This window comes from Mesoplodon bidens (genome assembly GCF_964165515.1).
Source record: "Mesoplodon bidens genome assembly, chromosome: 3".
Lineage (NCBI taxonomy): Eukaryota > Metazoa > Chordata > Mammalia > Artiodactyla > Ziphiidae > Mesoplodon > Mesoplodon bidens.
The window spans coordinates 83,126,345-83,149,404 of record NC_138178.1 but is presented as its reverse complement, the minus strand read 5'-3'; the positions used below and the strand labels follow the sequence as shown (position 1 = coordinate 83,149,404).

General features: G+C 39.4%; 1 protein-coding gene across 9 annotated transcripts in view; it reads right to left on the bottom strand.

Moving 5' to 3' along the window:
* Window positions 1-23,060, bottom strand: part of LOC308614817 (ankyrin repeat domain-containing protein 26-like) — a 165,322-nt gene that overhangs the window by 132,602 nt on the left and 9,660 nt on the right. For all 9 annotated transcript variants that reach the window (XR_014015439.1, XM_081229572.1, XM_081229573.1 and 6 more), the window contains exons 4-12: window positions 19,434-19,540; window positions 17,789-17,926; window positions 15,525-15,595; window positions 10,112-10,145; window positions 7,597-7,669; window positions 6,651-6,711; window positions 6,368-6,561; window positions 3,136-3,262; window positions 2,539-2,600 (exon numbers count right to left, since the gene is read on the bottom strand). Coding sequence is in view for 8 of the 9 variants with exons in the window: in XM_081229572.1 (XP_081085698.1) it covers window positions 2,539-2,600; window positions 3,136-3,262; window positions 6,368-6,561; window positions 6,651-6,711; window positions 7,597-7,669; window positions 10,112-10,145; window positions 15,525-15,595; window positions 17,789-17,926; window positions 19,434-19,540 (867 nt within the window). In the remaining variant the exon portion in view is untranslated. The remainder of the gene's footprint in view (window positions 1-2,538; window positions 2,601-3,135; window positions 3,263-6,367; window positions 6,562-6,650; window positions 6,712-7,596; window positions 7,670-10,111; window positions 10,146-15,524; window positions 15,596-17,788; window positions 17,927-19,433; window positions 19,541-23,060) is intronic.

The window sequence follows — 23,060 nt, the reverse complement described above, 5'->3', positions numbered from 1 at the left end:
ATTTAGGTACACAAGGGCTTATAAGAATCTGTTATTTGATAAAATTTTTATTGATAGGAAAAATAGTTGAATAAAATAGCGAAGTAGTAAGAAAAACTTTTATGTTTAAATCATAGAAGAAAATTTAAATATAGTTATCCAACTCTTCAAAAAAGTACAGCAAGCTTTAATAAGGGAAGAGTAAGAACTTTTATTTATTAATTATCTAAGTGTGCCAAGCTTTTCTTATGCACATTTTATTTTCTACATACAACAACAATGATAAAAGTGATTGTAAGGACAGTTACCCCACTTCCTGTTTCCTGGTCATTCCAAGATGCGAGAGTGTAATGATGAACAGATGGGATCCACTGTTCTCTCTGTCCAGAATGTCCCTCCCCTGGACCCTCACGTGATTGGCTCCTTCCCATCCTCCCCTTGGTAGCTTTTCTCACATGCAGATCTTTTCTGACTACCTAAATTCCACTCCCACTCCCATCCCCATCCTAACTACAAACTCTCTCAATGTTGTCTAACGTAACATTCTCCATTTTCTTTGTCTCTCACTGTTGTGGGCTCTCCCATTGAGGAGCACAGGCTCCGGACACGCAGGCTTAGCGGCCATGGCTCACGGGCACAGCCGCTCCGCGGTACGTGGGAACTTCCCGGACCGGGGAACGAACCTGTATCCCCTGCATCGGCAGGTGGACTCTCAACCACTGTGCCACCAGGGAAGCCCTCTCCATTTTCTTTACATGAAGGACTTAACAGTGACTTATAAAGGATTCCTGTTTGGTTTTATGTTCCCACCACTACAGCCTAACCCCTCAATTGGTACAGTCAGTGTCTGTCCAGTATATAGTTGGTATTCAATAACAGGAATTTATTTAAGATCAAAACATTTAAAATGTCGAGAGGACCTCAAGTACCAAAGCACTTGATACCTATAGGAGATCTCCGATAACAGTCTATAGAACCTTAACATACCCCAAGCTAGAAATCCACATGCCCGTTCTAATTTTCCTATTCTTAACACTACTGTCATTTTATTGTCCTTCAGGTTTTAAAAAAGTGCCCCAGCATTTAGTGAGTCACTCATTGCCACTGTGATCATTTTTTTTATTAGTTTCTGCTTTATAACAAAGTGAATCAGTCAACATATACATCTGTTCCCACATCCCTTCCTTCATGCATCTCCCTCCCTCCCACCCTCCCCATCCCACCCCTCCAGGCAGTCACAAAGCACCGAGCTGATCTCCCTGTGCTCTGCGGCTGCTTCCCACTATCTATCTACCTTACGTTTGGTAGTGTATATATGTCCATGCACTGTGATCATTTTTGTCTTACATTTCTATAGCACCCTTTACAGTTTACAAGGTGTGTCCACAGCTGTTACCACATCTGTTCCCTACACATACCTGAGAAGTGGGTACCAGTACCATTTTTACGAAGGACGTCACTGACGCTCAACCAGGGTAGACAAGTTTTTCCGAGATCCCACAGCTCGTGACAGAACCAGGATGCTACCATGTCTTTTGACTTTAAACACAGTGCTGTATCATTTCAGCAGCCGCCTATATCTAACAGATCAGGCCCTTCTTATCTCTTTCCATAGCTGTCACCTTACAAGAGTTCATCATTACTTTATATTTACGTTACTTCAAGTATGGCTGCCATAAAGGTACTCAGCGCACACTAGTTTATCCAAAATGGTGTGTACTTATTAAAACATTGCTAAACCAAACTCTTGTTATTATAACGCCACATACTTATTATTCCCCATTCTTTTGCTTCTCTTGAAACGTTCCTTGCAGATCTATTTGAAAATCCAAATGTACTAATACTTTCAAGTCTCAGGCACTATCTTTTTCAGGTCTAAGTGGTAAAAAACTACATTTCAACCTGTTTCTCTCTGAACCTCACTAGGAGTTTTACACATCCATATGTACCAAAGAAACATACATTTGCTTGGGAGACTGGGACTGACAGATACACCCTACTATATATAAAATAGATCAATAATAAGGACCTCCTGTATAGCACAGAGAACTCTACTGAATACTCTGTAATGGCCTATATGGGGAAGGAATCGAAAAAAGAGTGGATATATGTATAACTGATTCACTTTGCTGTATATCTGAAACTAACACAACATTGTAAATCAACTATACTCCAACAAAAATTTTTTAAAAAAAGAAAAGAAAAAAGAAACATACATTTGGCCATAGGCTGACCTGGAATAATGCTTCAGTTTTTAGATAAATTTAACTTCAGAACCCAAACTGATTCCTTATGACTTCTAAGCCTTGGTTTTTGCTCTGTGCTACACTGGTTTCATTAGGTGAATCTTGCAAATTAACAAAAGTGCACTATGTGGTAGTTATTATACTTAGCACACAATTATTTAATTAATTACAGGTTAAAAATGTAAGGAAAAACTTTTGATGGGCAAATGCAAAGGTGAGAAAATAAAGTCAAAGCATCCCCCCTTTTATGTTTTAACATCACTCAGTGCTTATATTTTAAAATAAAAAAAATAATAATAATAGAAGACAGTACCTCAGAATCCCAAGGTGATTCTATACCTTCCTCTTCTCCTAATCCTAATGCTGACATCATATCTGTAGAGTGCAGCCAAAGATACATTAATGAGAACATTTACTGCTATGAATTTTAAATACATACATGTCTATCTCCATCCACAAATATTTAAATAAAATAAAGTAGCAGAAAAGAATTTCAGAAGGTTGAGGCATTTTTAGGAAGAAAAATAGTTGGTAGTAGTTGGGATACTTCTGAAGAAACAGAGCAAAAGAAACATACTTTAAAAGAAATGGAAAGAAAAAAAAAAAAGGGCTTCCCTGGTGGCGCAGTGGTTGAGAGCCCGCCTGCCAACGCAGGGGATATTGGTTTGTGCCCCGGCCTGGGAAGATCCCACATGCCACAGAGTGGCTGGGCCTGTGAGCCATGGTCACTGGGCCTGTGCGTCCGTAGCCTGTGCTCCGCAAAGGGAGAGGCCACAGCAGTGAGAAGCCCGCGTACCGCAGAAAAAATAAAAAGAAAGAAACGGGTAGTATACTTGGATCTATACACTTTAGATGTTTTTAGACTAGCCTTTCAGCATAGAAAAAAATTCATAAATATTCACTAACTCACCACTCCTATTATTTTTCTGAGCTCCATCAACAGAAGTCAAATTGTTATGATCTGTTTGCTCTTGTGGAGTGCTTTCAATATCAGTAACATTTTCTTTTTCTCCAATTTCTGGATTTGTTGCTCCTTCCTATAAAAACAAAACAAAACAAACACCTCATTCCAGAAAACATCATATTCATTCATTTGGTCATTCAATCAATCAGTAAGACCACAAACATTTACTGGATCTGTCAAATCATAGGCACTATCCTGGGAGAAAAGCTGGAAATATAAATAGAAGACCGATTCTGCTCTGTATTCCAGGAGAAGTAGAGTTACATGAAAACAAGTAAGAACAGCAAAGTATCATTCAAAAGCTCTACAATTGATGTGAACAGAGTACAGGAAGGGCATAAGGTAAGAGGAGTCAGCTGTATCTGGGTAGCTCAGGAAATGCTGCAAAGACAGGTCTGTGTCTTAAAAGACACACACAGTGTAGAGCAGGGACATGAAGGGGATTCTAGAAAGGGCAGCCTGAGCAAAATGACGAGGCATGAAACAACATAACAAGTCACGTGGAAAACTAGAACACAGTTACCGGGAATGGTATGGAGAGACAAAACTGCAGGATCAGAGCCAAACCAAAAAAAGCAAGTGTCCTCCTAGAACATGAACTTTCTCCTTCATGTGATGGGGATCCACCACATAAGTAGAGGTGTTACATCTTCACAAATATATTTTAGAAAGGTCACTCTGGCAGCAACGTAAAGATGAACATCAGGGGAGCAAAACTAGAAAAGAGCATTTCAAAATTATAAGTGAGAAAGTAATAGGAAATGAAAAATGGTAAGCAGGTAGAAAATACTGAACTTGATGAGCAACAGGATGTGGTGATTTCAGGGAGGGATGGAGTCCAGGATTTTTCCTGCTTTGGTATTTCAGTGATGTTATCTACTAGGATGGGGAAGACAGATGACAGAGTAGCTTACAAAGAGTCAGGAAAGAGGAAAGCATCAGGGACAATGTCTTCAGTTTGAGGCATAACAAATTTGAAGCACCCAGGGGACTTAGAGGAAAGATTTGGATAAATGCATTTGGATTAGTAATAGATAAACGTATTCAGGAAAAGCATATGATGTTAAGATAAATATCTGTAAAATATACTAACCTGGTATAATTAAATGATGCAAACCTATGCAGAGTTCTGAACTTTTGAAAATATAAACAAGTCTGGGGAAGAAAACTATGAGATTCAATTTTTTGATTATATATTGCAACATTTGTTTAAGGATATAAAATATACTCTTTCATGAATATGCGCAAATATTCATTTCTGGGATATTATAGCAATAAGCATTTTTAAGTTTAATGAAAAGATTTAATTGTAAAACACCAACTCAAGAGACTACAGGAAAACTCCTTTTCAAAAATTAATCGTAAAAGGTAAGTTTTAAATTGTAGAACAGAATGTTTATGTGATTATGGAATTATGAGGCATTTTTAAGTACTACTATGATGTATGGAAGAAATATAAAACCCTATTTTAAAATTCACATGGTTTCCTTATTCACCTGTGAACAGCACGCTAATAACTCTTACTATCTACGCCTTATAGAATGGCAGTTAAACATTGGGGAAATGATATAGAACTAAAAAAAATTAGTAAAACTATGATTATCCAAGTTGGAGATTTAAAAGTTCTCAGATACATCTATGATTAACAAACAGGACCCAATATTCACATGAGGGAAGAACAAAGGGATTAAAAAATCAAGTAACCAGGATTCCTGGGTTTTAGATATGAAAAAATTTACATGTTAGTTTAACTTGTATAACAAAATATTTACATGCTAGTTTAACCATAAATACTGAAGTTAATAAAGTTTCTCAAGAATAACATGAAATGTACCTACTGCTGGAGATATTTTAAAAAGTAAAAAATTATCTTGCAAAGATAATTTTGTACACTCTGCTGGTAATTTTTCCTTCCTTATTATTTTATAATAACAAGTAGTTTATATTAGAAAAAAATCATAAATTGTGCTTTCATTCATTTGATGTGTGTATATGTGCCCATTATGTGCAGATATTACTAGGAAAAGATAAATCAGAATCTCTCCAGAAAAAATGATTTCTATATTTTTTTCTTTAAGACTGTTGCAGTTTAAAATTTTCTCATTTAATGACTTGAAATTAAGAACCTCATTTACACAATTAGAAATTATAATCTTAGTGAAAGACTAGATAAAATACTTATTTACTTCCTCTCTGTTTATTCTCAAAAAGATCTAAAACACCTACCAAGATGATTCCAAACAGTAAGATAAATTAGTTAAGTATATACCAAACAGTAAGTAAGAAACCACAAGAAACAGAAGGGCCCCAAATTCTTAATTCATAATAAATCTGATAAGGCCTAAAACAGAGCTCTTCTTGCATTATCTATGAACAAAAGTTTTGCTAGATTAAATATAAGACATAACCTTATTAATTTAAAAGTGAGAATTTTTTAAAAAGGAAAAAACTTCTAATTAAAACTAACTTCCACATGGAACTATATTCAATACCTTGTAATCAACTATAATGGAAAGGAATTGAAAAGAATATAGATATATACATATATATGTATAACCAAGTCATTTTGCTGTACACCTGAAACTAACACAGTATTGTAAATCAATTACACTTCAATTAAAAAACAACAACAACCAAAAAAAGGTAAGGATCAAATTCTCTTTCAGTTCTTCATAAAAATCAACTATATGTCATTCAAAAGAGTATGAGCATTTTTTCCCATGACCTGATTTTCTCTTGTTAATTTGAATTTGAAATAATTTCTATCATATTTTATAATATAGAGTTCCTGCTCTCACTTAACCCCACTATTTCTGTTGTTTGTATAATAATCTCTCTCATCTTGACCCTCATTCAATCTTTAAATTCATCTTGTCCTTCTTAAATGAATTATTCCCCTTCATCCCCCTCCCCATCTTCATATTCATCTAGTTGTTCTTTCTAGTTGCTTTCTCATTCTTTCCTTTCATAATGGCATACTTCAGAATGGTTTACTGCCACCAACCTTCATAAATCTCAATCCTGCACATATATTGCTCTTGTTATTACACTGTTTTCTATCATGATCTTGAGGAATTCCATTTCTGTAAGGGATCCTTTTCATCACTGTAAGAATCAGGGGGCTGGTATGTGAAAAAGCACAGAAAAAAAAAGTTAAAAACAAAACAGAACAACTTACCTTTGTAAGACCAAGGCCTGCTAAAGACTTGAGAGGTTTTGGGAGAGGTTCAGGTGATGGGAAAGCAGGATGAGAGACGCCCTGGATTGATAGTTTGGGAAAGGTTTTGACCACATCTTCATTTCCACTATCAGAATTATTGTGCTCAAAGAAGGTTCTCTCTTCTGGTCTCACGATGCCACATTTTGCTTCTACTATAGTGAAAACAAGGTGGAGTACATGAGAACATCCGTAATTTCAAATCAGTGAATAACACAAGAAGGACAGTCTTCAAATAACTTACTGTTTTTCTTGGATTGCTGAAAAGCACTCATTAGCTTTGTTAAGCTTGGTTTCAGGACATTCTAGAGAAGAAAACAAGAGCTTTAAGAATAAGAAGTATTGGGAATTCCCTGGTGATCCAGTGGTTAAAACTCCATGCTTCCACTGCAGTGGGCATGGGTTCAACCCCTGGTCGGGGAAATAAGATCCTGCACTGCTTGTGGGATCTTAATTCCCCGACCAGGGATTGAACCTGGGTCCTTGGCAGTGAGAGCGTGGAGTCCTAACCACTGGACAACCAGGGAATTCCCTGAATATACGCTTAATGGAATGCTTCAGAAAACACAGTGAAATCCCTTCATAATATGGATTTTGAGAAACAGAATTTTAATTTCTAAATTTCCATAATTTCGACTGTTATTTTAGGCTTAATGCAGAACCAAAGACAGAAACAGAGAAAAAAAAAAGCTCTCTCCTAACAACTCTATGATACCAAAATAAAAATTGTCCAAGAAAAAAGAACTAGATGATATATGCTACATAGTTTTGGAACTGAAAGGCCCCAGGAAAATTCTATGATTATTACAGTAAGTAACTGTATCCACTAAAGATTTCATTTAAGCATGAGTATATATAAATCACGTCAGTATGGTTGAAAAGTCACAGTAAGAATCCTTATCCTTGACCAAATTTCGTATTTCCTCCCTTGTGGGAAAGTGCTTCCCAATACACTTTTCCTCTCACTATCTACTTCCCAGCCCATTTCCTCTTCAGCCCCGACCTTCAGTATTTAGCAAAGTAAAAAAAAAATTCAACTAGTCATATTTTTATAAAATGGTTTGCTCTAACCAACTTTCTACTACAAACATAAAACAATGAGAGGTAGACCACTGCTAAACTTTAAAAGTTAATACTACACAAAACTAAATTCAAAGCAGGAAAACTAATTTCACAGGAGAGAACTTTACCTTGGTATCAAAATCTAAGTCTTCATCATCTGATGTAGGCCATGAATCATCAACACCAGGTTTGTTGGAAAGGCTTCAGAGCAAAAATATATAACAAAAATGAGTGACTTCATTTCTTTAACCGAAAACAAACAAACAAAATCAAGTGAAAGGTTGGTTATCTATATATTAAATGATGTTTTCTGACATCATTAAAATGTGGCCTCTGTTTTAGAAAAGCTTTTAGTTACCTATTTCTGCTTCCATCTCTCCCAACCTATGAAATATCTAGCTAAGACCCATTCTTAGTTCCCATAACAAAGGGTGACAGCCAATATACTGGCAGAGCCTAAGAATAATTTGTTTTCACCAAAAGTCCTAAAACCTGAACTGAAAACCCATTTAATGGGTAACATAACTTTTGTTTACCAGAACTGGAACAAACCTGATGACCTAAAACAAAGTAGAAGGATATGCTGTTCCTTCTCCATTGTCCGTGCCTGGTTCAAAGAGTAATCTGTGTCCATCAAAAATGGCAGTCTTGGTTCTCCAGCAGGGAAACCACTTATTAAAGAAGGCTCCCGGGGCTATCCCGATGGCGCAGGGGGTTAAGAATCCACCTGCCAATGCAGGGGACACGGCTTCAAGCCCTGGTCTGGGAAGATCCCACATTCCACGGAGCAGCTAAGCCCGTGCACCACAACTACTGAGCTTTCACTCTAGCGCCGGCAAGCCACAACTACTGAGCCCACACGCCACCACTACTGAAGCCTGCATGCCTAGAGCCCATGCTCCGCAACAAGAAAAGCCACCACAATGTGAAGCCCGTGCACCACAACGAAGAGTAGCCCCCACTCACCGCAACTAGAGAAAGCCCGTGCGCAGCAATGAAGCCAAAAATTAAATAAATAAATAAATAAATGTATTAAAAAAAAAAAAGAAGGCCCCATTCCTTCCCTTTACTCTAAAACAGTACAGGGACTCCCCTGAAATGTTTGAAAGTTAAATGTACAAGAGTCAAAGAACAAATTTATATGTCTAATTTATATGTTAAACCATTCCCAGAGAGATTAAAACATTAAAAATTATAAAGTCTACTTAGTTTTCCTATACAGGTCCTGCCTTATTCAGGTCCACATGAATAGCTAGCTCTTAAAAACCCTCATAGGCACTCAGATCCCCAAGCAGAGACAGTGCTGTAGAAACAGAGTCCTGGCAGCTGTGCCTCTCTTTCCCTATGTACTGCCTAAATATCTTCCTTCCTATAGGCTCCCCTCCCAAATCACCCCTGTGCCTCACCCCTGAGGCCTGCTCAATGGCAGTCTCCAACCTTTAAGATTTCAGTCTGTGAAGGCAATGGTTCCTGAATCAAGGATGGGCTCGGGACTTCCCTGGTGGCACAGTAGTTAAGAATCCGCCTGCCAATGCAGGGGACACGGGTTCGAGCCCTGGTCTGGGAAGATCCCACATACCCCAGAGCAACTAAGCCTGTGCGCCACACTATTGAGCCTGTGCTCTAGAGCCCATGAGCCACAGCTACTGAGCCCACATGCCACAACTACTGAAGCCCGAGCACTCTGCAACAAGAGAAGCCACTGCAATGAGAAGCCCGTGCACCACAACGAAGAGTAGCCCCTGCTCGCCGCAACTAGAGAAAGCCCACGCGCAGCAACGACGACCCAATGCAGCCAAAAATAAACAAATAAACAAATGTATTTATTTAAAAAAAAAAGAAAGAAAAGAAAAAAGACTCTAGGAAAAAAAAAAAAACTTCAGAGAACCAGGCAAGGGTACTACCCTGAAGGGAAAACCAAAACCAGACTGGGAAGGCAGTAAGTAGAGAAATCAACTAGACAGATGCTCTATGTAGATGTTGAATTTAATTAACATAACATGGTCTATAGGCAGATACTCTTCTCTTATAGAAAACTAATTCACCTTAAGGAGAGTAGACATCGTTATATCTAAGGAGACCTGCCTAATGAGGTCTTGCTTGTATAAAACCCTATGGTTCTGAGGCCTCAGCTACCTGAGATCTGCCATAACACCTTAATGGTAAATACAAGGTACTAGTTACCACTGCAATTGTCAAATATATCAGGACAAAGGCTTGGACTAACCAGGCTTCTTAGGAAAACTCTAAATCAGAGTTAGTACATAACTAAAATTGACTTTCTGAGTTGATCTGATTTGGGTCTGTATCTTGACCCCAGTGCTACACGGGTACTTATCAATCTCTGCTGAAGGACATGAGAGTGGATCTGAGGCTGACCGTCACATCACAGGTCAGCAACTTGTTGTCTATGGAATCATGGGTCAATTAACCAAGCCCTCCAAACCACAGCTGCCTAATTAATTAAAATAAGCTATATAGCACAGCTACTTTGTAAAGCGATTGTGATGACTCTATGATGTAACAAATTTAAGCACATAATACAGTGTCTAACCCAGAGTAGAACACTCAACAAACATTAGTTTCTTTTCTCCATGTTCCCTTAGTTAAACATACAAGTTTTAAAAATCCATAAAATCCTACCTGCTTAAAGACTCTTCTTCAGAATTCTTAACCACTGTTAAAGGAAAAAGTAAAACACATTTTAAATCAACAATAGAAAAATACAGAATATTAAAAGTGTAAGACTGATGCTTTGTGAAAAAGTATCCCTCTGTGGGCTTCCCTGGGGGCGCAGTGGTTGAGAATCTGCCTGCCAATGCAGGAGACACGTGTTCGAGCCCTGGTCCGGGAAGATCCCACATGCTGAAGAGCAACTAAGCTCGTGTGCCACACTACTGAGCCTGAGCTCTAGAGCCCACGAGCCACAACTACTGAGCCCGCGTGCTGCAGCTACTGAAGCCTGCACACCTAGAGCCTGTGCTCCGCAACAGAAGCCACCACGATGAGAAGCCCGCGTGATGCAAAAAAGGGTAGCCCCCACTCCCACAACTAGAGAAAGCCTGCGTGCAGCAACGAAGACTCAACGCAGCCAAAAATAAAATTAATTAATTAATTAATTAAAAAAAAGTATTCCTTTGGAATCACACCTGGACAGTATACTAGAGTGAATGCTGATTATACCACTGCTAGGCAATTATGCATGAGAGCCATTTCCCCTCCTTTACATTTATCATATGCAAAAAAAAAGAACAGTATTTATCAAAATTTGTTACCTAAAAGTGAAGTGCTGTTTACAATGACCATAATCCTAACCAAACTGTGAGACTGACAGAAAATGGTATCATTAGTAGAATCAGTACCATAAACTGACAATAGCAAACTTAAATAGCATGATATTTCTGGACTTCCATCACTCAGAGCAGTGCGTACAGAATACATGTATTTTGCCATCACGTAACACAACTTCTCAGGCTCTTCAGTTCAGGGTGAAAACGCCCTGTCACAAGGAAGCCTGGTCTACAGGCGCTGTACTTTAGAGCATGGCAAAACACAGGAAACAAACTCTTTCTGGCCCTATTTCCAATTGCAAGATAAGCATGAAAGACTTTGTAATTCCAGTTTTATAAAGGATAATCTCCTGAAAGGGAGGCGGGGGAGGGCAAATGGGGTCAACTGGATGGTGAGGATGGAGAAGTTGAATTTTTTTTAAGTTTTCAATATATATACATTTTAAAAGTATAATCTCTTGAGACTGTCTCCTTCCATTGCTCGAGAGTCTATCTGGACCCACCACCACATAGAGCAGCATGGTCCAAACAGTTAGTGCTGTGTAGTAGTGAGGGATGTCATTTTTCTCAACCCTTCCCATTATGTGGCAAATGATTATAGAAATCATGCTTTTTCAGCTTGTAAGGCATATGTCATTGTATCTTAAGCTGATGAACAAAAAAAGAGAGGGAGGGAAGGAGGGAGGGAGAGACTCTGGTACTGCTGGACAACATTTCACATGTGTTGTCATAATCTGATGCTGGGGGAATGAAGCACATGCAGTAACTCCACAGGGAGAGGACACCTGCAAGCTTGCGCCTGGTTTCCTTCAGACTTCGCACCGTGTGCCTTTTCCCTTTGCTGAGTTTGCTTGGTATTCCTTCACTGTAATAAATCACAAGCATGAGTACAACCACATGCTGAGTCCTGGGAGTTCTATGGAAGAGCCGAACCTGGTGTGGTTTGGGGAACCTCTCAAACAGTTGCATTGTTTACATGAAGTCTGTATTATTTGGGTTGATGTGTTATATGTGATTACAGTCAGGTTATTTCACAGAATAACCTTCCTCAAATCTGTTTTTCTTGATATTTGCCTGTATTTCTATACACATTTGAATAAAGGCATAAAAGGGATAGATGAAACAGTGACGTCAGAAAGTAATTGAAACAAACAACAATCCTATTTCAACCAGAAAAAAACCAAAGAATTCTGATGATTGATAATATGTTCTAAAGTATGAAAGTTCCTATAAAGAAAATGAAAAGATCAGTTAATTTTCTCCAACTAAGCAGGATTTAATTCCTCACAGTTGACTCCCAGGTTTTTTGTTTTGTTTTTGTTTTTGTGGCCACACCGAGCGGCATGCAGGATCTTAGTTCCCCAGGGATCAAACCCATGCCCCCTGCAGTGGAAGCAAGAAGTCTTAACCACTAGACCACCAGGGAAGTCCCACTCCCAGGTTTTGACAACTCTGGGAAAACGCGGGCAAGCGTACTCACCAGGCCAGACTGTTTTTGCTGACCCTGCGTGGGCAGCTGCCACTGTTATGAAAAACTTAGGTAGGACCTTGGTAGATGTGATGATTTTTCCATATTTGGACATCAGAAGTACCACTCATGTAAAAAGTAGATGTTATAACTCTTAAATTGTCCTTAAGAAAAGGTTACCACCAAAGAACTTTTAAGAGTTAAATCCAACTTTCTTTTCAGTAATTTTACTTGATATAATTGATACTCCCTCCTTGAAATTTTCATTAAAAAATTTTTTTGCAACATCACCACCATCCTCTCCTACTTTTCTTTTTTTTGTTTTTCCTTTTTAATTTTTATTTTGAATGAGAGTTTTATTTAGCACACTCAGATGAACAAATATAGGAACTGATCTACCACGCGCCACAACTAGAGAGAAGCCCGCACACTGCAACAAGGGATCTGCACGCCACAACTAACACCTGACGCAGCCAAAATAAATAAATAAATAAATATTTTAAAAAAAATACAGACTGATCTATTGGAATAATGCTACTTCCCTCCATCTCAAGACCCTCAGTTCTCAGTTAAGGGCTTTGTAATTCCACTGACATCTTTTCGTCATTGGCTGGTACTCAAATTCCTTGAGGAGGATCCCTGCAGTATGTGACTCAGATTGTCCCCAGCAGACCTTCCGTTTGTCCTGCTGTGGAGCTCAGTGCCTGCCCTACTTTTCTCCAGCCCCTCCTCAAGTGTTCTTTACCAACCATCCCCACAGCACCCTTTCTGCACCAGCAAAACTGAACTGCTCATAAATCCTGCCAAGTCCACTCGTACATCTCAGCCTGTGCACTGTTGTTCTTTCCGCAAAACATGTGATCTTGATAGATGTTCCTCCAGCCAAACGCTGTCCTTCTGCCTCTTTACCTGGCAAACTTCTCCTCACTCTGCACGCTTACCTTAAAGTCCACGCACTTTTTAAAAACTCTAATTCCTCACCATGGACTTAAATATCTGGCACATATGAAACACCAACTTAAAAAAATACATAAAGACAATTTATAAACTCCTAGTGGGCTCTGGGACATAGTAAGCACAGAATAAAGTATACTAAATAATAAAAATGATCATTATAATAACAAGCTCCTAGAGGGCAAGGACTGTGTTTTTTATTATTTTTTTAATTTTTGTTTTAATTTTTTTTTGCAGTACGCGGGCCTCTCACTGTTGTGGCCTCTCTTGTTGTGGAGCACAGGCTCCGGACGCGCAGGCTCAGAGGCCATGGCTCACGGGCCCAGCCACTCCGCGGCATGTGGGATCTCCCCGGACCGGGGCACGAACCCGTGTCCCCTGAATCGGCAGGTGGACTCTCAACCACTGCGCCACCAGGGAAGCCCAAGAACTGTGGTTTTTTTTGTTTTGTTTTGTTTTGTTGCAGTATGCGGGCCTCTCACTGCTGTGGCCTCTCCCGTTGCGGAGCACAGGCTCTGGACGCGCAGGCTCGGCGGCCATGGCTCACGGGCCCAGCCGCTCCGCGGCATGCGGTATCCTCCCAGACCGGGGCATGAACCCGTGTCCCCTGCATCGGCACGTGGACTCTCAACCACTGCACCACCAGGGAAGCCCAAGGACTGCATTTTTTAAATGCTTGCATCCTGTGACATCAGAATAGTGCCTAGTACCTAAAAGATACTTGATAGTTATTTGTTAAGTGGACAAATTAACAAATAAATAAGAATATTTTCTTTGAAAATTCCATTTAAAAAAATACTGAAATTAACCAGGGACAACTCTATTATGAGCACCTTGAAGACCAAAGCTCTATTTCATTTCTGTATCTCCTCTAACGTGTAAAACCAACCTACAGAAGTTCTTTGATGGACAGAGGTCTACTATGTTAGAGGTGTCATACAGATTGTACAATGCGCTAGGTGCCACATCTAGGGAACACAATAGTGTATTTCTTAATGTGAAGTATCTTTGTGCTTTTATTAGAATTTGCTGAGTCTCCAGTTGGGCTATTTGAATACTATGATAATCCTTTAACTAATGGCAACAGAGCATCTCGTTCTAACAAAATTATAGTGTCATGACAATTATCCAACACACAGAAGAAAACATCTGGTTCTAATGAAGTCAGCCTATCTCACTCTGTTTGGACTTGTGAGGAATGAAGTTGGTAATAGCGAGACCTCGCTGGTACAATAATATGGAAAACAACCAGTGCTTCGCTACCAGGCATTGCTTTTCTGACTTCTGTACTATTGGTAGGTAGCTTTCAAAAATAATCTCTTGGGGCTTCCCTGGTGGTGCAGTGGTTGAGAGTCCGCCTGCCAATGCAGGGGACAAGGGTTCGTGCCCCGGTCCGGGAAGATCCCACATGCCGCGGAGCGGCTGGGCCCGTAAGCCATGGCCGCTGAGCCTGTGTGTCCGGAGCCTGTGTTCCACAACGGGAGAGGCCACAACAGTGAGAGGCCCGCGTACTGCAAAAATAAAATAAAATAAAATAAAATAAAATAATAATAATAATAATCTCTTCTTGGTACACTGCACACTGGCTCAGCTTTGCAGTTCTTCTTGTTTGCCATTTGTTTAAAGTACCAGGAAGGTACTGTTGAGTTCCCAGGCTTAAAGATAGTAACTTTTTTAGCCTTAGCCACACATACCCTCCCCGACACACTCAAAAACCTTATGGAGAGCCCACATCTTAGCCCAGATCTTCACGATGAGTTACCCTTTGAGGCTCTTACTTGTTTTTTCTGCTAGCAGATGTCAATGGGAACCGTTTTAGGCTGTCAGAGAGGTTCAAATGCTCCTGCCGGGGGAGAGCAGACTTTCCTTTTTCCTTTGTTACCAGACCTGAACCTCAAGGCTGCTTTATATCCTGTGGGGCACTTTTTCTTAGGTTGTGGAAGGTCCCATATCATCCTCCTCAGAGAAGTGGAGGCCAGCTTGCCTGAGTGAGGCTAATCACTATACAATAACTAATATTCATGTGATTATAGAGGAAACATACAACGTACTAACCAAAAAATCTTTTTTCTTATTTACGCAAAGATTTAATATGGGATTTTAGGGGCCATGATTAAATATGTGGATTTCTTTTCAGACAACACTGTCTGATTTTAAATTACCTACAATTAACTTCTTAAACAATTCTGAATACTAGACTATTAAGAAATTAATTAAAAAAATAAAAATATACATGCAGTTTACACACTGGTTTTTTTCATTGCATTTTCATTATTAAAGCTTCCTCACTCTTACTTTATCTATGGTAGGGTCACCAAGAGTAATTCACTATCAGACGTCTTACCTGGGTTGCTATTTTGAGAAGGAGTTTTAGGTCTCTTTTCTTCTTTATATTCAGAAATCAGTTGGCAGTTGCTATGTATTAAAAATGGGATAAATAACATTACTATTTTAATACTAATATGAAAAACAATTAACAAATATATTAAATTCTTTGATCACTTCAGACAATGTCAGAGCTATTACCAAAACTTCGATTGTGGGACTTCCCTGGTGGCGCAGCGGTTAAGAATCCTCCTGCCATTGCAGGGGACACGGGTTTGAGCCCTGGTCTGGGAAGATCCTACATGCGGCGGAGCAACTAAGCCCGTGCGCCACAACTACTGAGCCGGAGCTCTAGAGCCCGCGAGCCACTACTGAGCCCACGCGCCACAACTACTGAAGCCCACACGCCTAGAGCCCGAACTCCACAACAAGAGAAGCCACCGCGATGAGAAGCCCGCGCACCGCAACAAAGAGTAGCCCCCGCTCACCACAACCAGAGGAAGCCCGCGTGCAGCAACAAAGACCCAATGCAACCAAAAATAAATAATATATAAATTAATTTGTAAAAATCATATTAAAATCCCAATGTGTGTGTCCTTTCATAGGTTTAACATTCTAATGTTGCAGTTTTCAGGAAAAATGTCAGTAATCAGGGTGATTAGCTGTCCTTTCTTGGTGGTTTGTAATTCAGGGACTCTCAGCTATTCTATAATTTGTAACTGAATTTATTTATAAATATATGACCTCATTAAATTAGATAACATAACTGCCCCCCATTATTGCAGCTAATCGCACCAAGAGTAGAAAACTAATCGAAGTCCAGACCTGGCTTGGACCACTACTACTCCTTCTCTACCTACTCAAACTCTGAACCAGCAGATCTTTCTTAGAAGGATGCTTAAGCTCCATGTTCATCTCCAGTTCACTTGGAAGACATAACCCTACTTTTACCATGGATGCTGACAAGTCCTGGACGGGGCTTACCTCTCCTAATGCCAACTAACCTACTTGAGATTCAGGGATTTCTGGTGAATGGGTTCCTTATGCGGCAGAATCTGAAAATACTTTGAAGGCTGAGGCAGATGTAAATCATTTAGAAGATTTCCATTATCATGGAAAACAGATCACTTGAGGGGCCAACCTCAGTTATGGAATCTCAGGCAAGCTGGCACCCACTACTCTGAGGAGGATGATATGGGACCTTCCACAACCTAAGAAAAAGTGCCCCACAGGATATAAAGCAGCCTTGAGGTTCAGGTCTGGTAACAAAGGAAAAAGGAAAGTCTGCTCTCCCCTGGCAGGAGCATTTGAACCTCTCTGACAGCCTAAAACGGTTCCCATTGACATCTGCTAGCAGAAAAGACAAGTAAGAGCCTCAAAGGGTAACTCATCGTGAAGATCTGGGCTAAGATGTGGGCACTCCATAAGGTTTTTGAGTGTGTCGGGGAGGGTGTGTGTGGCTAAGGCTAGGAGGCCCAGGTGCCAGAACTGGGTGCTGGTGCTTTGGAACAGTGGCTGAGCTACAGGCATATGTATGAGAACTAAACAAGTTGTCACTTTGAAGTCTAAGTGTGCATCACCATGAAGACTGAGGAATCTGAATCAGCAAGGGCATCCTGGGAGCAAAGGTCAATCGTGACCCGACTGCAGGACCGGTTCCTTTTTTTCTTTTAAAATTATTAAAGGTCTTTATAGAGCAACATCCAGACTCCAGATCCAGCTGCCAAGGAGACCCTGCTAAGATCAGTTTTAGTTAGCAACACTGCAGCAACAGAATCAATGCAAGCAACAGAATGATGAGAATGCCCTTTTTTTCCCCCTCCAGATGAATTGTGGAAGAGGACTGTCTCTTTGATCTTAGGGAATCCCTTAGGTTCTTGCAAAATTTAAGAGGGAGAGTATAGAAGTAAGTCCCCAAGAGAAAATATAGGATAGTCTGCTGAACTAAACACTTCAAGACCCAAATAACAAGTTAGAAAAATCAGAGCTGTGACACTACTTGTACCCCATGCATAGGGGTTACACTTGGAATGAAATGGATAATGTTAGGATCTTTAAGGATATAAAGTCTTAAAGTCCTGAGATAAAGAACCCTGTGCCCACTGCTACATCTAACTTGTCTGGCCTTTTGGCTGGGTTCCAGCTGATGATAGGGAACATCTCACCACCATTCCCAAACTGCCTGCACCAAACTAGAACTCTCACCTGTCACATAACAAGTAACAGTTAAATTATTTTTAACCACAGTTTAGTGATAACTGGCATTTTAATGTAAACACTTACATATGAAAACCATAAATACGAGCATATTCGTCTGCGGTCCTTCCATAGAAATCTTGAGAAAAGACATCAATACCTTCTTGAAGAAGCAGCCTGACTATATTTGTTGAATCATTGTTTACAGCAAGCATGAGGGCTGTTCTAAAGTAACAGAGAGATAATTTCACCCTTAGGAACTTTAGCTAACTTACTTTAACAGCTAATTTAATTTACTTTACCAAGTTAATATCTTGCCAATCCATGTAGAACTGACCATTTACATGTTCAAGTGTTCATCTTTGTAAATTACCTCCAAGGCTAAAATGAAGGGACAAAAAAGAAGCCTCCTGTCCCACTCGGATGGCATGTAGTAGAAACTGCTAATTTAAAGTCCTTGATGGACAAGAAGCTATGCTGAGGTCACTTATCTGAAGCAGGTGAGTATATAAAGGAAGAATTCCCCATTTCTTCCTTAGTCTGTTATATTATACTTCAAAATCAGCTAGAGGTCAGGTTAAGGATAAGCTATTTGCAGGCTTAAAACAATAATATTAATAATAATGAAATAAAAGCAGTCATGGTTGCAGTTAAGGATGCTGATAAGCATGTGCTAGGCACTAAATGAAATACTATATATGTAATCTTTCTTCCACACAACCACCCTTGAAGGATATACTACTATCCTCCTTTTCATATCAGGAAACATATTTGCTAATAATAAGTAACGTTTCCAAGGTCATACACCTAATAAGTAGGAAAGCTAGGAATTAAACCCAGTCTGAATCTAAAGCCCATTATTTTCCTCTTTATCACCCACCTATGACTTGTCTTCATTGAAGGAAATGTTTATCCAATTAAAGCTATCTTTCTTCCTTCTACCTTCACCAATTAAAAATAAGAACATCAAAATGTACTAGAAATGGGGCTTCCCTGGTGGCGCAGTGGTGGAGAGTCCGCCTGCCGATGCAGGGGACACGGGTTCCTGCCCCGGTCTGGGAAGATCCCACATGCCGTGGAGCGGCTTGGCCTGTGAGCCATGGCCGCTGAGCCTGCGCGTCCGGAGCCTGTGCTCCGCAACGGGAGAGGCCACAACAGTGAGAGGCCAGCGTACCACAAAAAAAAAAAAAAAGAAAAAAAAAAAGTACTAGAAATGAAAAAGTATAAAAACTGATGAGCCCACAGTATCTGGTAATAGTGATTAACAATCACTTTGTGATAACCTAATAACATCAGTATTCTTCAAAGAAAGTAATTTAAAGCAAAGAGTCATCCCAAAGACATGCATCTTCCAAGGAAAAATATATACAAAGTAGAGGTTAAAAAATTATTATTAAAGAATTAAGAAATTCAATACTGTGTCATAAGGTAAATTAAAAAGTAGAATCCATACTTTATAAAGCTAATAAAACTAATATGAAACCCCTTAGCTATTATAAGATCGTATGACCAACAAAAAGAAAAAAATCAGGTGGCAAATGACATCAGTCAATATTATAAAGGAATATGAATCCTGCTATATTATTTTTCATGATACACAGTCAGAATAATTGCTTTCCGACCTGATGATGTGTTGATTATACATTAATCTCTTCTTACTAATTCAATCTTTCTGTCACCACTCTAGAACAGCACTAAGGTTTTTAAAAAGAAAAAGAACAAACTACTGTACCTTTTCATCTTATCAACTACATGTATATTTGCTTCTTTCTTTACTAAAAATTCCACCATTTGCTGCTTGTTTTCACTTACAGCAAGTAAAAGTGGTGTGAAGCCCTCCTGTAAAACAGAAGAAACACTTTATATAGAATGTACAAAGTTACATATTTCTAAACTGAATTTTAAAACTTATAATAGATTCTCTGAACTTAAACATCTAATATAGAAAGTAAATAAAAAGGAGCCCCTTCCTTCTCACCCACCCTGTGCTGCTTCCTTCTCTTTAAAATGCTCCTCCTCACTTCTTCACATGATTAACTGCAAAGTCATTCTCTAAAACTCACTTCCAACATTTACCGGTTCCAAGGATCTTTGCTTCTATCACAGTATTTATCAGGTATACTGTAGTTATTTTATTGCTCTATACTAGTCTATACACTCTAAACACTCCTCCAGAGATAATCATTTAACTATTAAATCAACTGCATATTTTAGGAACAATGCTGAGGAGAAAGATATAATACTGTCTGCAACATGCATAACCTATCCAATGATAACCAATTAACCTCATAAGGTTTACAGACAGTCCAATGGGAATATGATTTTTCACATGAACATGTAAAGAAAAAGAGTTTTTTTAAAAAACCAACTTATAAATTCTAACTTGAAAAATTCAATCCCATCCTTAAGAGATTCTTTTAAAATATGAAATAGATTAGAAATTAATGACTATTTTAAAATCTAGAAATATTTATCAAAATAAACTGTAATACAGGAATTGGAAACACAGATGCTTATGGAGGCAAAGTAGGTGACCCAAGTAAGTGAAGAACCCAGGTGAGGCCAGCAAACTGGAGAACGCGCCCCATACACAAGGGGCACCCTTTGCACGGCAGACCAAACAGTAGCATGGGCTCAAGGGGGACCAGATTGGATTCCTTAAGAGAAGCCTGAAATGCAGATTTCTGCATGAGTCTCCTAAATTTTAAATGCTGACTCAATTTGTGGAGGAAAGCTAAACACATCCAGGGGCCAAGTTTAGTCTATAGCCCACTTGTGTTTTTATGTTTGCTATGAGTGTTTCCAAACGGGTGGGTATAAAGCAAATATTTGCATGTAAAACCTTTCCTTTTTTTAGGGCTTCCCTGGTGGCGCAGTGGTTGAGAGTCTGCCTGCCGATGCAGGGGACATGGGTTCGTGCCCCTGTCTGGGAAGATGCCACATGCCGCGGAGCGGCTGGGACCGTGGGCCATGGCCGCTGAGCCTGCATGTCCGGAGCCTGTGCTCCACAACAGGAGAGGCCACAACAGTGAGAGGCCGGCGTACCGCAAAAAAAACAAAAAAACTTTCCTTTCTTTAGTATCATGTGTTTTACAAAAAAAAGTGGGTCCCAACATGTAATAAAAATTGCTATTAAGATTCATAATACCCACTTCAAGAATGTTTCCAATGCCTGTTAAAACTACAATCTATTTCTATAATTCTCCCTGATGTTAACCAAATGGATAATTAGTTCATAAGACTGCTGAAACTAAATTATTAAAACAATTCCTATCTGTACTGTTACTAACTTCATGGGTTTTGATGTTTAAAACTATCATCTTGCTTATGCCAGGGCCCAGTGAACCTAACAGACACACTGCAAGACTCTGTCATGCAGCTTTCACCAAAAGAAGGCTCATGCTTTACTCTTACTGCAGTCAGGAAAACCCTGTTTGTGATAAACATCTGTTGACCTAATGACCTGGATGATAACAAAAGGTGCAAAATCTGCAAAGGGTCACACTCTACTTATTAAATGACTCACCATAAGCAAATTTCTAAAGACTCTCTGAGTGCCAGTGAATGATTAGTGGTTGGAAGGAAAAAGGAGTTATTCTTCAAGCCAATAGATATTGCCAATAATATCCCTTTTACCTTCTCAATTACAGAGGCAGAGAAAGATAAAAGTCAGGCTAATATTGTTGGAAAGGAGGGAGTTGATGGAAGTAGCATCTATCCAACTCCAACTCTTCTAGAGATTTCTTATTTTTGAGATCTGTGAATTTATAAATCACACTCATCCATTCCATTGTTCTTAACCAAGGGCTGTATCAGAATCTCGAGGAAATATTTCCAAACACACATGTACGGGCCTTGCTAGATTTATTCAATCAAAATCTTCAGGGGAGAGCCTAGGCTTGTAAATTTTTTATAAGTTCTCCCAGGTGACTGTGGTTCACGAGCACAATTCTAGCTGAGAATTAGTGTAGCAACCATGTCAGTCTCATCTCTACCCACATGGCCAATTCCTTTTCTCAATTGAGGATTTGGAAAAAAAAAAAAGAAAAGTGTAAGAGATCAGAGTCACCAAAACTACATTTAATTTTTCTGGGTCAATAGGTAGAACAGGGACAAGTAAACTGAAAATGCAACTTGATCTCATTACCTATAAACCCTTTACTTCCCATCAAGACATTCTAGATTTGAGAGCAGACTCTAGACTCTTATCTAAGTGGCTGTTTCTGCCAAAACAGGATAATATGTCAGTTAATTATCTGTTCTTCTGCCTTATTTCCCATTTAATCACCACACGTTCATTGCCAATCTGATTTCCTCTGAGTCCTCCTAAAATTGATCTCCAGGCAAGGTTACAGTTCACTTAGGCTCTTTCCCCAAATAAGAATTATTATCCCCGAAACCTGAAAAGAACTTTGCCTAAATACATAAACTGAAGGGAAAAGAAAACCCCAAAAACCTCTTCTTGGCATTTCCTAACTGCCAAATTTCCAAATTGGCCTGCGTATTTCTTTTTTTTTAATTTAATTAGTTTATTTATTTTTGGCTGCGTTGGGTCTTCATTGCTGCACATGGGCTTTCTCTAGTCGCGGTGAGTGGGAGCTACTCTTCCTTGTGGTGAGCAGGCTTTTCATTGTGGTGGCTTCTCTTGTTGCGGAACACGGGCTCTAGGCGTGCGGGCTTCAGTAGTTGTGGCTCATCTGCTCTAGAGCGCAGGCTCAGTAGTTGTGGCTCACGGGCTTAGTTGCTCCGCGGCATGTGGGATCTTCCTGGACCAGGGCTCGAACCCGTGTCTCCTGCATTGGCAGGCAGATTCTTAACCACTGAGCCACCAGGGAAGCCCGGCCTGCATATTTCAACTGCTCTCTCCTTTTCCTATTCCTTTTTCCCTCTGAAGCCTTAGGCAATGAGAGAGAAATAATTTTTACATAAATCATTTTTTAATAAAATAGGAACTTGTCAACAGCAGCAAGATTGCTATTATATTGTAAAATGCTTTTGTTTTGTTTGAGTTTTAGGACAAAGTCTATCTCCAAGGCAAGTTTTGCATTTCTCTGTTGTTTTACACTAATCAGAAAAAAAATTGGAGCGGGGGAAAAAATATTTGGGGAAAAAAAAAAGTCTTACCTTTAACAAATGCAATGTTTTCACAAATATCTGCCATAGACACATAAAAGAAAGCTATACTCTCTAATGTTTCTTTAGAAATATAATGATTTAAAGTGAAATCTTAGATAATAAAGTTATTTCAAAATATTTTCACTCAGGGAATGCTTGAGCTTCCAAATATGTAAAACTGACCCCATCTATGTCAGCAGAGGGAGTTCCTGGCGGGGCTGCAGTGGAAGGAGGTAATGTGTGT